Below are 14,353 nucleotides of genomic sequence, written 5' to 3' on the forward strand. Positions count from 1 at the left end.
GCAGCTCGAAACCATGAGCGGAGGGGCAGAGACTGTGCTAGAGCGTGAGGACTGTTTTGCCAAGACGCTCACCACTACCTGGTTATCAAACCAAAAGCAGATCCGATGGTCACTGAACTCCTCGGGCCACATGTGAACTGCTACTACAATGGGGAAAACTCAAGAAAAGTTATGTCACATGATTGCCTCACCACACCGGGCTTGAGGCCATAGCTTTGCACACCAGCAGCCCTTGAAATAAAAACCAAAGGGCAAAGATCCAGCAGCACCAGCATGAACCTGAAAATCCCTGTGCGGGTTCAAGGTATCCTGCCATGGCGAACTACTATTGCATACATGCAGGAATTGCTACCATCGCCTGATATCTGCCTTCACCACACTTGGTAGGCGTACACAAAGGTAAGGGGACCTCAGGCCGCAGGCAGCCTGGCCTAGTGGGAAGATTAATTAAGTGACCCAGCAAGATCGGATCTGATGAAGCATCACTTGCTACAGAGGAAGTATTACAAAACAACTTCCTTCAAGGCAGACAGCTTCTCCATAGGCAAGTGGTATGTTTTAGCAACGATATCCAACTGGATCCCTAAATAAAATGGGAATATGGGCAAAAAGGTATTGAGCTATTGCTTGCCAGCTTCCAGCCCCCGCTTGGGCAGGGGGCATCTTGTGCTGCCATCATGATATGTAAATTTACAGGGCCGACGCTGGCCAGAACCCCTAAAGAAGTCCCGACAAAGCTGCCGCCAAGCCAGCTTCCTTTTCAGACACACACTCTGTGCAATGCAAAAACACACTCCGTGCAGTGCACACAAACTCCATGCAATGCAACTACACACTCCATGCAATGCAACTACACACTCTGTGCAATGCAAAAAACACGCTCCGTGCAATGCAAAAAAACACGCTCCGTGCAATGCAACTACACACTCTGTGCAATGCACACACAAACCCTCCGTGCAATGCAAAAACACACTCGGTTCAATGCAACTACACGCTCCATGCAATGCAAAAACACACTCCGTGCAGTGCACACACACTCCATGCAATGCAACTACACACTCCGTGCAATGCAACTACACACTCCGTGCAATGCAAAAAACACACTCCATGCAATGCAACTACACACTCCGTGCAATGCACACACAAACCCTCCGTGCAATGCAACTACACACTCTGTGCAATGCAAAACACACTCCCTGCAATGCACACACACTTCATGCAATGCAACTACACTCCATGCAATACAACTACACACTCGGTGCAATGCAACTACACACTCCGTGCACTGCACACACCCTCCGTTCAATGCAACTACACCCTCCGTGCAATGCACACACACTCCGTGCAATGCAACTACACACCCCGTGCAATGCACATGCACACACTCTGTGCAATGAAACCACACCTTCCTTACAATGCAACAACACACTCCGTGCAATGCAACTACACCCTCCGTGCAATGCACACACACCCTCCATGCAATGCACACACCCTCCGTGCAATGCAACTGCAAATCTCTCACGCAATGCAATGCAATTGCAGCCCGTGCAGCGCCGTGCCCTGCAACGCACAGAGCAAACTGCAATGCGGGCACGCAAAGGTGCTTTCTCCCACTTGCATATTGCAAACGTGGCGTCCGTTACATCCCTGGCAGTGAGGAACCACCAAAAGGACCTAAGTGTCCAGGTAGAGCAATGGGGGAGCATGCAGCTGTCCCATACAGGGACCAATCCTGCAACCTAGGCATTACCGGTACTATGCGCTGACCCAGTGAAACCAATGCTTCATGGACCACATGGGGACACTATTCAGGCCGGAAACGCTTCCAGGCCATTAAATTCTAGGGCAAAGCCCTAGGGTCACCTGCTAGGCCAGGCATAAATGTTTCCAGTGAAATAGCAGAGTTGAGGTAGCCCACAGCTTGTCCAGGTACCCCTGCTTGCCCTTTTAGAGGGAAGCACCCCTTCAAGAAAACCCAAAGTTCTTTTATCACGAATGGGCCAAACTACCCAGCAACAGAATAGCCCAAAAGGAGCAGTTTCTTTTGTTTTGTTATAACAATGGCTAAGAGGGGGATAGGAACCCTGTCTCCCAGGTCCTAGTCCTGTACTCTAGCCACTAAGCCACAATGGCTCATCTCTAAAATGGCAGTCGCCACTATCAGGGCAAAACAAACTTAAAGAAAATAAACTTGTTCAGAAACAGCATAGTTCAAGAGCATATACAGAGTGCTCATAGTCCTTGGAGGCACAGGGAGCCCCTGGGGCCCTCTGTCTGCCTCAGAAATATATTAGCAGCAACTGGGCCTGCAAGCAGATACATTCCTATAGCGAGAATGAGTCACGTGTCACAGAGACTTAACAATTAACTGCTACCTGTAGCAGACTTAGGCTTGGAAGTTATGTGCAGGCTGAATAGGCCTCCCTGCTTCTGCTCTTGAGAATCTTAGTCTCATAGCAATATTAAAGGAACTCAAAATAGTGCTCCCGCCCAAGGCTAGCTTAAAATTTGGCCAACAGCGCTGCACACACTCAAAATAAAGCCAACCTTTGGGGATACTATAAACGAAAGTGATTCCAGCTAAGCTGGGAACAGCCCTGACTAGCCCCACAATTTCAACAAGAGAAATGGGGGAAACCTTTTTGCAAAAGAAAGCCCCTAACGGGGGCTCTCTCCCTATTGGGAAAGGCAAGCCATAGATACAGGGAGAATCTTCCCACAGGGCAGGGTAAGGGGTGGGGTGAGAAATTGAACAGGAAAAGGGGGGAATTAAATTATTTAAGGGACTAGAGAGGATTAAAAAGAAAGGGGAAATACAGAAATAAAGAAATGTAACCAGACAATGAGAAGCTTGTCCAAGTGCTCCATGTGATCCGGTGCAAAACAGCCAAGAGGACGTCCCATCGTCTGGCCCCTATATTTAAAGCCTCTGACCCCTCCTCCGAATTGGCAACAACCAAAATTCCCCAGCAACCCAATTAACCCCTTAAGGCTAGGGTTCCATACCAAATTTGCCTAGTCATGACAGGGTGGCCTGTTCCCCCAACCGCAACACGTGCTCTCTGTTAGGGAGAACACGCTTTACAGAACAGCTTCTAGGAATGTACTGTTTCAGATAGCAGGTGCTGCCTATTAATTTGGAATATTCACTCTTAGAAAACTGCCACATCAGAAAGAAAGGTTCCAGAACAGTCCTTTGCCTGCTATGATGATTTTCGTTTTGTAGAGTTGCACTCCGGTGCACTACCAGTGTTAATTTTGGAAACTGCATACATACAACATTAACCGCAATCCATATCAATCCAGTGGTTTCTTCATAAATACTGCTGTTTGGTGCATTTTTCCTCAAACCCGCTTCAATCTGGCTAGAAAAATTAAGTCACATTTACGGTACTTTGTACTTAAGTCCGATGTGTACATTTGAGAAAGCCATGCCACAAGCTCAGATGACAGTTTTGTGAATAGGAGTTCTGGAGAGAGGGGGCTGCAAGAGGAGGGAAGCAAAACAGGTCACGCACACAGATGAAGACATCCATGTCACCTCTCTGTATGCAAATATGATTTGCAAGCAGTTGGGGGAGGGAGGACCTTGTTGAGTTTTAAGCAGTTAATGTGTAGACAGCTTAACATGGAGACCTCTCAGAGCTTCCCAGAGCTGGTCCACTTCTTCAAAGTGGACAAATACATATATACACATATTCATTCTGTTTGCCTGCTTACAGTCATTTATGGATGTGTATATGGGGAGAAATGTCATGCACAAACCAAACTCTGCCAAGATACACAGAATGCCAAGATACACCTAAGTCGTTCATAGGTCAGAACAACAGGTATAATCATGATTCACCTCCACACATTCAAAAGAGATGCCAGCACTTCTAATCCTATTAAAGTATGCACTACGTTAAGATACAATGCAGACTTCTGAGTGCCAAACTCACAGACACATAAAAGTAAGGACTATTGACTTCTATTGAGCTTATTTTCAGGTGAGTATGTTCAGAACTCCACACTCAGAATAACAACATAGATAGAGAATTGCAGTCTTATTATATTTCAATTTAACACAGGAATAACAAACTGAGATAGTTTTGTCCTCAAATTCATACACGGGGAGAAAATGGTTTCCTCAGCTGCTGAGTGTGTTTGTTATTAATCCTGCATTGTTAAATTTAGCAGCACTAGAGTTTTAAAGGCTTTAAGAATAATGATAATAAAATTGCTAGAAAGATTATGCTTGGTTGCATTAAAGAAATCTACTTACCTAAAGCACTGTAAGCTTGTAACAGACACTGGCGCTCTGCCACACTGACCTAGTAAGTTCACGTTGTCCTCAAAATGCTAGGCTAATTCACTGATTTGGGTTTTTTCCTATAGTGCATGTGCTTACCTAAGAGAACAATGAGTAATAACCAACCATGATTTTCAGCTCAGCCTGATATTGCATTTGAATTAAAAGTATGAATTTTTCAAAAGCTAAGACAGAAAATATGCTGATTAGATATAATGTATGTAAGACATTAAGGAATTTTGGCCTGCTTATAAGTAAAGTAAATTGTGTGGAGGGAGACTAGATTCAACTGAACACCCAGTCAACAAAGACACACTGGTGCAAAATAAGAAAAGGTGACGATGGCTTTGGCTTGCTGCGTGCCACCCCAGTCTCTGAGCGGTGTGAGATTCTAGTGGTTTCAGGGCCTTACCCTGTGTTCAATTTCCTCAGAAGGAAGGGCTCGGGAGACAGTGGCATCTTTATGATCTGGTGGACATCCAGGCAACAAATTCTGTTGCATCTCATTGCAAATAAATAAATATACACTTCCACATTTAGGGCAGGATTACCCTAAACAGCTCCGTCAGCTGAAGTCTTGCACAAGGACGTTCGCTTGCGCAATGTGGATTGCTCCCCTTTTGTACCCCATGCACTCCCAGAGCAGCCCACGTGAATTCTATCCTTAGAATCTGAACACATCTTAACATTATGCTCCAAATTCCAAATTCCCATTTTCTCAGATTTAAATTCAGAGGTTTTATTCTCTTCACCATGAAATTTCCATGACAACAATATTTTGCAGTGAAGTTATGCTGATTATGTGATAAAATCATTGTTATCTCATGGCAATATTGTGTGGTTAAAAGTAGTGCAAGCATTGTAAACAGTGGAGGGGACATTATTCAAATGGAATGATTCTTTTCTAAACAAAGCCTTGAAGAAACTTGAAGCACAATCACTAAGAGAGAAACCATCTGAAAGGCAAATTCAACGAATTCTCCATATAAAAGCTCTCATTACACAATTATATTTTCTAGGAACAAAGATTAATTAAAACCTAATAACAAAAGAGGCCTGAAGGGAGAGGCTAATTGTTTCTTCTGCCAGTGGCCTGACACTGAACCAGACATAATCAATTAACAGATGGCCTAATTTATTTGTCTGACTGATGCTACAAACCAAAAGCTTGCTGAACCAGGAAATAAGCAATTGGGGTCTGGGTATGTTGGCCATAGCGCTGTGCGATCATGCCTCAACAAACTACTTCCTGCAAACAGTAGCAAGCCTAAAACACGAAGTTTTATTTAGCCACCCATTTTGACTTCTGAGATTCCAGCAGGTATCGTCCACATCTATTCAGAGCAGGGCTCTCAGTGTGCATGACTCTATTCTGTGGAACACCATTCCTCTAGAAATATGTTGTGAATGTTCTATCAGCACTTTCCAGAAAAAGTCTGTTCTGACAAACATTTCCAGAGGGGTACATAGGTCTCTGCCATGGATGTCCACTTTGTGTTGTTTTAAAGTTCATCTACTTTTATTTTTTGTTCTTTTTTACTGTTTTTAAACTGCTCGTTAGACTTTCTACAGCACCTTAGAACATATGTGGAAAATGATCAATTGTTTTTATTATGATTAACACATCATTTGCATGGGAGCTAGAAACTTGAGGGGGTTGGAACCAAAAGCTTTGATTATCAGGAAGCTGACTTGTGTGCTAAATACCATGAACTGCATTTCTTCCGTGTGTCAAAGAAACACTGTTTGTACACAACCATGGCATACCCTCCAACATTCCTCAGATGCAAATAGGAACACACACCCCAACTGACACACACCCCAGGACACAGCGCGCACACACCCTTCACCATCCTTAGAAAACCCCTTAATCCATATTTTTATTTTATTTTATTATTTTATTCTTTGGTAAATTTACAAAAAGGAAAACACACACCAATAAATAAATTTTAGAAAGGGGCAGCTATCCATCTATCACAGGGGTGTCAAACTCAAATTCATCGGGGGCCGCATCAGCAGTTTGGTCACCCTCAAAGGGCCGGTTGTATATTGCCAAACACTGTTTATTACACATATGGCAAACACAAGGCATTAACTTTTTTTTAACTTTTCTGACTAGATGGCTGACATCGTTTTCCTGAGGTCAGTCCATCGATGTCTGGCGTTAGGTCTTGTGCTGTAGCAATCCGCAAAACAGCATGGAGGTTATCATCAGTGATGCGTGATCTGAGCTTGGTCTTGTTCAGATTCATGACTGAAAACATCTGTTCACATAGATAGGTGCTCCCAAACATGGACAGAACACGTGCAGCTTGAAGTCGGAGCTGTGGCATCAAAGCAGGGGGGAGGAGACGGTAAAAGTCGTCGACTGTCACATCCTGGAACTTCGCTTTCAGGCTGCTGTTGCACTGAAGTTCTATTAATTCCATTTGAAGGTGATGTGGTGCACTGTCAACATCGATGTTGAAGGGATTGGCAAAGCTGGTAAAGGTTAAGTTTTGTTCTTTAAAGTCAGAAAAGCGTCGATTGAATTCATCAATCAGCCGATTCACTTTGGTACCCAATCGAGCACATGAAAAAGTACCTGGGAATGAGGTTGAGATGCTCTGGCAGATAGGAAAGTGGGCAAGACTGTCTTTTTCAAGCTGTGACTTCCATAGGCGCAGTTTCTCCTGGAAAGCTGTTATTGCCTCATACATTGAGGTTATGACTTGTTTGCGGCCCTGCAGCCTCAGATTCAGTTGGGCGAGATGCTCTGTTATGTCACACAACATGGCAAAATCGCACAGCCAGTTTGGATCTGACAGTTCTGACAAGGGCTTCCCTTTACTTTGCATAAAAAGAGTAATTTCTTCCAAAAGCTCAAAAAATCTCTTGAGAACTGTGCTCCTACTCAGCCACCTTATTTCTGTATGGTATGGCACATCTGTATGTTCCATGTCCACCTCCTTCAAAAATTGTTGGAACTGACGATGATTCAGACCCCGTGCACGTAGAAAATTCACTGTTTTTGTGACTGTGGACATTATGTTATCCAGTTGCAGAACCTTGCCACACAGAGCTTCTTGGTGGATAATGCAGTGATAAGTTATCAGCGGCGTGTGGCAATTACTTTTTTTCATTTTCTCTTTTAACAGTCCAACCAAGCCATTTCTCTCCCCACACATTGCTGGAGCGCCATCAGTAGTAAGTCCCACCAACTTTTCCCAAGGTAATTTCATTTTATTTACGGATTCCTCCACTGCATTGAAGATGTCCCTCCCAGTTGTTGTCCCATACATGGCGACCACATCCAAGAGCTCCTCACTGACCGACAAGTCTTCCTTCACACCTCTTACAAAAATAGCTAGATGAGCTGTATCAGTATTATCAGTGCTTTCATCAACAGCTAATGAAAATGCCAGATAACTGCATGCCTCTTCAGCCAACTTTGTTTTAAGATTACAGGCTAGGTCCCTGACTCGGTCTGTGATGGTGTTTCTTGACAAGCTGACATTGTTAAAAGCCTGTCTCTGCTCAGGGCACACCTGTTCACATACCTTCAGCATACACTGCTTTACAAATGCACCTTCTGAAAAGCACTTTGAAGCTCGCGCAATTTCTTCAGCCACAAGATAGCTGGCTTTCACTGCTGCATCATTTTTTGCTGTCATTTTTGCAAAAATATTCCGTTGCGAATACAGGCTACCTTTTAATTCTTGGACCTTTTGTTGCTTTTCCTGGTGGCTAAGGTTAGCAAATTTGGCTCCATGTTTGGTCTCAAAGTGCCGGCGTAAATTGTATTCCTTCATCACTGCCACTGCCTCATAGCAAATAAGACATACTGGCTTGTCTCCATTAATCACAAACATGTATTCACTTTCCCATCTCTCCTGAAATTGCCTTCCCTCTGCATCAACTTTTCTTTTCTTGGACATTTTTGGGTTATTTGATTGTAGTTTATGGTCCCTATACCACTGTAAAGGGACATGGAAGTGGTCAGTATATCCAAAGTTTACCGCTCAGACTTTTAAGCAGAATAATAAGCAGACCCTCCCTAATAAGCCACATGACTTGTGTTTGACACCCGTGCCTTAGGTATTGTTGCTTCAGGGAATTATACACGGCTTTATACACGGGAATTATACACGGTTGGATGGCGGCTAACAGATTGAGGTTGAATCCTGACAAGACAGAAGTACTGTTTTTGGGGGACAGGAGGTGGGCAGGTGTGGAGGATTCCCTGGTCCTGAATGGGGTAACTGTGCCCCTGAAGGACCAGGTGCGCAGCCTGGGAGTCATTTTGGACTTGCAGCTGTCCATGGAGGCGCAGGTCAGTTCTGTGTCCAGGGCAGCTGTTTACCAGCTCCATCTGGTACGCAGGCTGAGACCCTCCCTGCCTGCAGACTGTCTTGCCAGAGTGGTGCATGCTCTGGTTATCTCCCGCTTGGATTACTGCAATGTGCTCTACGTGGGGCTACCTTTGAAGGTGACCCAGAAACTACAACTAATCCAGAATGCTGCAGCTAGACTGGTGACTGGGAGCGGCCGCAGAGACCACATAACACCGGTCTTGAAAGACCTACATTGGCTCCCAGTACGTTTCCGAGCACAATTCAAAGTGTTGGTGCTGACCTTTAAAGCCCTAAACGGCCCTGGTCCAGTATATCTGAAGGAGCGTCTCCACCCCCATCATTCTACCTGGACACTGAGGTCCAGCACTGAGGGCCTTCTGGCGGTTCCCTCACTGCGAGAAGCAAAGCTACAGGGAACCAGGCAGAGGGCCTTCTCGGTAGTGGCGCCTTCCCTGTGGAACACCCTCCCACCAGATGTCAAAGAGAAGAACAACTCCCAGGCTTTTAGAAGACATCTGAAGGCAGCCCTGTTTAGGGAAGCTTTTAATGTTTGATGTATTTTAATATTCTTTTGGAAGCCGCCCAGAGTGGCTGGGGAAGCCCAGCCAGATGGGCGGGGTATAAATTATTATTATTATTATTATTATTATTATTATTATTATTATTAATCCCGTGAGTCCTGTATCTAGCAGTATTTTGCTTTTGTCTTCCCAGTACCCACATGCATCACGCCAATTTTATTCCAGGCAGTAAGTACTGGTACCTTACTCAAGACTGGTTAACGTGCTGTAACTACCAAAGCCTGATTTCCCATACGTGCTTTCGCGTGTGTGGGTGGCATTTTAATCTGCATTAGTGACTGACAAGGTGAAACTGGAGCAGGGTAGTGATTCTAAATCACCACCGCATTCAGAATAAAGGTTTGCCATCGACTGGTGTATTTGTCTCATCAGTATTGTAACAATTCGATTCGGACCATTGGTCCATCTAGCCCGGCACTGCCAGGCACTGACTAGCAGCGGCTCTGCAAGGGTTAAGGCAAGAGTCTTTCCCAGCCATATCTGGCGACAGTGAGGGTTGAGTACGGCTGACTAGCAGCGGCTCTGCAAGGGTTAAGGCAAGAGTCTTTCCCGCGCTAAACAGCCTCTCCCCAGCGAGGGGTTGCTCGCAGAGCACAAATGGTCACGTTCAGACCAATCCACAAACTCCTTATGTTGCGTTAGCGGCTGATGTGGATCGGTAGCCTGCAAATAGTTTAAACTGCCACTTCTTGAACAATAGACCCTGCGACAGGAGTAACCACTCTATTATGTCGACAAGCAAGGTCGAAGTTCCACTGGGATTTATTTAAGTGTTTGCTCCGGAGGAAGCGGTTTGCGGATCGTGGCCCTAATGCAATTCCCAGCTAGTTTCCCCATCCCAATTTAATTATCCTTATGGGATTTTTATGATTACCAGGAGCTTTCCTCGCCTTGCAACTGCCTCTCTGCAAAAAGTGAACACGTGCCTTGGGAGGAACGAGACTTCTTTAGAAACCAGCACGCTTTTTCGTGTGGTTGCTGCTGGTGCCAACCGGGGAGGCGCGGAGAGAGGAACCTATAACTTGATAACAACTGCTTTTCGGAGAAAGCTCTGCAGAGCGAGCCGCTAAGCAGGCGTGAATCCGGCGCTCTGATCCCCCCGCTCGGCTGGCGCGCCAAAACTCCACCGCCCGAAAAGGGAAAGTCCTCTGTCGCCTCGCCATTGGCTAGCAGGAATGGTCGTGGCTTGCTATTGGGCAGCGTGGAGGGGAGAGCCCTCCTTTAGGAACGTACTTTGGCTTGTCTGGCATTTTTCTCTCCTGGGTGGGGGGGAGAAAGAGGTGGGACGGCGCGTGCCTCCTTTCCCGCTTTGCTGCTCGTGCGGAGGGAAAGCCCAGCCTTGTTTGCACAACCTCGAGCCAGTCAGTCACGTAAAAGCATCAGCCCGCCCCCGGGGCCGTCCTCCTTTTCTCTGAATGTGCGGTGCTGCCACCCCGCCTCCCCGCCCCGGTCTTTCCCTCAATGAATACACACAAGCTTTCTCCTTAAAAAAAAAAAGCGCTGGCAGCCGGCAGCGGCTACGCGGGCCGCATGAGGAGGTCTGCCGGGCCGGATTTGGCCCGCGGGCCTTGAGTCTGACACCCGTGATCTATCAGTACTCCTTGCCCTCCACTCTGCTCCCACTTTTGCTCTGCCCTCTGCCTGCACCTCATGGCTCTTGCATCACGCAAGGTTGAGCTTTGGAGGTAGCAGTCTTTCTTCCAGCAGCCACTAAGAGATGCCCAAGGGGGGAGGATGGCAGCAGCGGCCATGGAGAGGCCATGGAGAGGCAACAGGATGCTCCCTCACAGCTGCCACTGCAGCCACTGCGGTCGCTCAGGACGAGCGCTGGCCTCTCCTCCTTCCTGAGCTTGGTGGTGACAGTGCTGGGAGGGAGAATAGGAACATTCCAGGATCAAATCAGAAGCCAGGATGGGTTTCATAATTCTGGGGCTGTCCTTGGAAAATATTGAAGGTATGCCATGGGCATCATGATATATAGTGATACACATAATGACTGCACCACTGAAAGGGACACATTCATGTGTTGCTCTACTTACAGCCTATTCAGCTGCAAATGTGCACCCGATGGGTACCTAAATACCTTATCTGCTATTAAGGTAAAGGCATACTTTGAGAAAATGTCCCTTGTGTATCTTTCCCTTTGCTATTAGCACACTTGGACCACATTCAATCACCGTCAAGAAGACTCCTGCAGTTATTCCACAACGACAAGAACTCTAATTTCAAACTCTCGTTAAAGAAGTATTGATTTAAGGTGGCTTCTTGCATCTCAGACAGGCCAACATGTAAAATATGTCTGATGTGCCGACAAAGCCCAAACTATTAAAAAAAATTGCAGCTAGCTGCTTTGAAAAAAAAGAATTCTATTATGTAAGAAATAGCATTCTTGGAGGAGTGTACAAAGCAATGAACATCTTTATGGATAATTGCTTTCTGAAACAAAGAGGATGGGTTTTGGAGCCATTTGCCACTAGAAAATTATTTGATTACAGCACAGTAATCAATAAAAGTACAAGCTCTTCGGTAGCATTCAAAATCCAGTTCTACCCAGCAGCTGATAAATGCCTGCTCTGCTATGAAGCACAATATTTTATGTCTACAGAAATGATTTTTGGAGAATATTCACTGTCTGAATAACCTCTGAATCAGTCACATTTGAGAAAGAACATTACACACAGCAAGAAATGGAGATAAGATATTTAAGATTAGTCCACACAAGTGGTAGCATTTGATATTCTCCATGGTGGGAAATAATGGAGATATTTCCCCCTCTCCTTCACCATCCTCACTCTGATACACCTACACTGGGGAGGGCCGTAGCTCATTGGGAGAGCATCTACTTTGCTGGCAGAATGTCCCATGTTCAATCTTCAGCATCTTTAGGCTAGACCGGAAATGCCTGTGCCTTGGCCAGTCAGGGTAGACAATACGAAGCTACATGGGCTCAGTATATGCTATCACTTTTCTAATGCGTAGTGTGACACCGAGAACAATCAGGTGAGGAGAGCATTCCAAGCTACCCAGAGCTCCCACCTATTGCCTCAGGACAACAAGTCTTAAGCCCAATCTAACCTTCCACATATCAATGCTTGGCTAATAATTCCTGGTCATCTGTTTGTTTGTGGGTTGGTTACAAAGGCAGATGTCTCAACTAGGTTTCATCTGCTTCCTGTACTGACCCTGTTTCTGTATTTAGCCACATAAAAACACTGCCATGCTCAGAAACAGGGTATAAACAAGTAGGATCAATAGCAACATGTTCTAGCGTACCCTTTCTCATAAAAGTATTTCCAGCCAGCCATTTTCTCCAAGTAGGGCACCCCACTCCCCATTCCCAATGTCCTGTCCTGCCCCCCAACTGTTACCCAAGAACAGTGACCATTGGGCATACGCAGACCTCCTTGGGATGGTGGAGGAGGGAGGATCAGCTCAGGTCTTTTAAAAACTTTTTTTTGCACTGCAAACTTACAGGCTCCACCCAGGCATGTCATCCTGCTGTTTCTCAGTCATCCCGCTGTGGCTTCAGTGCTGTCAGCAATCACCTCCTGATTCAGCTATTAAAAGGACTGATAATTAATCTACTACATCACATATATTCGGTGGCAGGATGAAAACAGCAGCTCCGCCTATACACTACAGGGCATGTGTATTTTGAAATACAGTGAGTGCATCAGTGCTCTGTGGGGATTTCTCTCTAGTAAGCAATTCAGATGGGGAGTTCACTTCAAAGCAAAAGCAAACAGTTACCTTTATTGAATCTTCCAAAGAGCCCCCTATCCCCACGTCTAAGAGGAAAGGAGAGCAGGAACACACACAAATCCAGCACTGTGCTTTGCCTTCTACCTCTTTAACTAGGGCTTTGGACATTTGATAGCCAGGCAAGGGAGGAAATGGAAAGCCTGAGTGGACTTTTACTTTCCACTTGTACTCCTGGAGAAATGTGAAAAGGAAGTGTGTGTGCATCTTCCCCAGGTAGATACTCAATATCTAAATCATTATAAAAAATAATCCAGCATTGTGCAGCACACATACACAGACCATTTTGTTTATTATGCAGAAGAAGATGAAGGCAAGAAGAGAAAGTTCACTCACTTGTCTTTTACTTCCTCACATAAAGCCAAACTGAGGGGTTTTTGTCACTGGCATGTCATTGAGCCGGGTCTGTATCACTGTGGACGGTGGGTGCAGTTCAAATGATCAAATACGTGGATAAAGAAACAAAATCACTGCACATAGAAAAATAGCCTCTTAGAAAGAAGGCTACACTGGAAGTCCCTTCTCTCAAGCATATAGGAAAACTGGAGGTCCATTATCTTCTTCTTTTTGTTATCAGTCTTCTGGAAAATGGAAATGCAGACACACAAGTATGCAAGCAAACAACAGGAGTACAAAAGCAACCTAGGGGGTGATTTTGATAGCAAAAATGCTCTGTGGGAAAAGTATTAATTACTCCTTCCCCTTATGCTGTAATTAATTTCATAGACCCCTGAGCCTGGATTTCCATTTTATAAAGTGTCAGGTGATCATGATATCTGATCTCCTAATATAGGTGTATTCTGAAGCTAAGGCAATATGCTTGGGAGGAAACACACATTTTCTTCCCCAGCTGCTTTTCATATAAAGGTGAAAGCATAAAAGTTTTGGCAGGTGCAGCTTGTCATGCAAGAATTCAGAAAACCACAGCTGCTGAAAATCTCTCTTTGAATGGGACAGGACAAGGGCAAAACAGAGTCTCGTCTGGCAAGAGCAATGCAGAAAAGAATTTGCATCTGAATCTGCCATATCCCTTTCTGCCCTCACATATATGTTTAACATAATTATCACACCAGAATGGGATTACTAATGCAGATTATGTTTCCATAATAATTAGGAGTTAAATAAAATAAGTTTTCAGAACTATTGAAACTTCCAGTATTTCCCTCTTCATTCTTGAGATAAAAGAGTCATTAGCACAGACCTATGGGCTACATTAGTATTCTGTTGGGATGCCACTTTTGCAGTACAGTGGTACCTCAGGTTAAGTACTTAATTCATTCCGGAGGTCCGTTCTTAACCTGAAACTGTTCTTAACCTGAAGCACCACTTTAGCTAATGGGGCTTCCTGCGCCGCTGCACTGCTACTGTGTGATTTCACTAATCCCATT

The 14,353-nt window shown here is 45.1% G+C and overlaps 1 protein-coding gene across 1 annotated transcript in view; it reads right to left on the reverse strand.

The window, feature by feature from the left end:
• LOC128412411 (EPM2A-interacting protein 1-like) overlaps nucleotides 1-8,312 on the reverse strand; it is a 200,753-nt gene extending 192,441 nt beyond the window's left edge. The window contains exon 1 of the mRNA XM_053385289.1: nucleotides 7,819-8,312. Coding sequence (XP_053241264.1) covers nucleotides 7,819-8,208 — 390 coding nt within the window. The 5' untranslated portion in view covers nucleotides 8,209-8,312. The remainder of the gene's footprint in view (nucleotides 1-7,818) is intronic.
• Nucleotides 8,313-14,353: the final 6,041 nt, after the last annotated feature.

The sequence above is a fragment of the Podarcis raffonei genome, chromosome 4, assembly GCF_027172205.1.
Source record: "Podarcis raffonei isolate rPodRaf1 chromosome 4, rPodRaf1.pri, whole genome shotgun sequence".
Classification (NCBI taxonomy): Eukaryota; Metazoa; Chordata; class Lepidosauria; order Squamata; family Lacertidae; genus Podarcis; species Podarcis raffonei.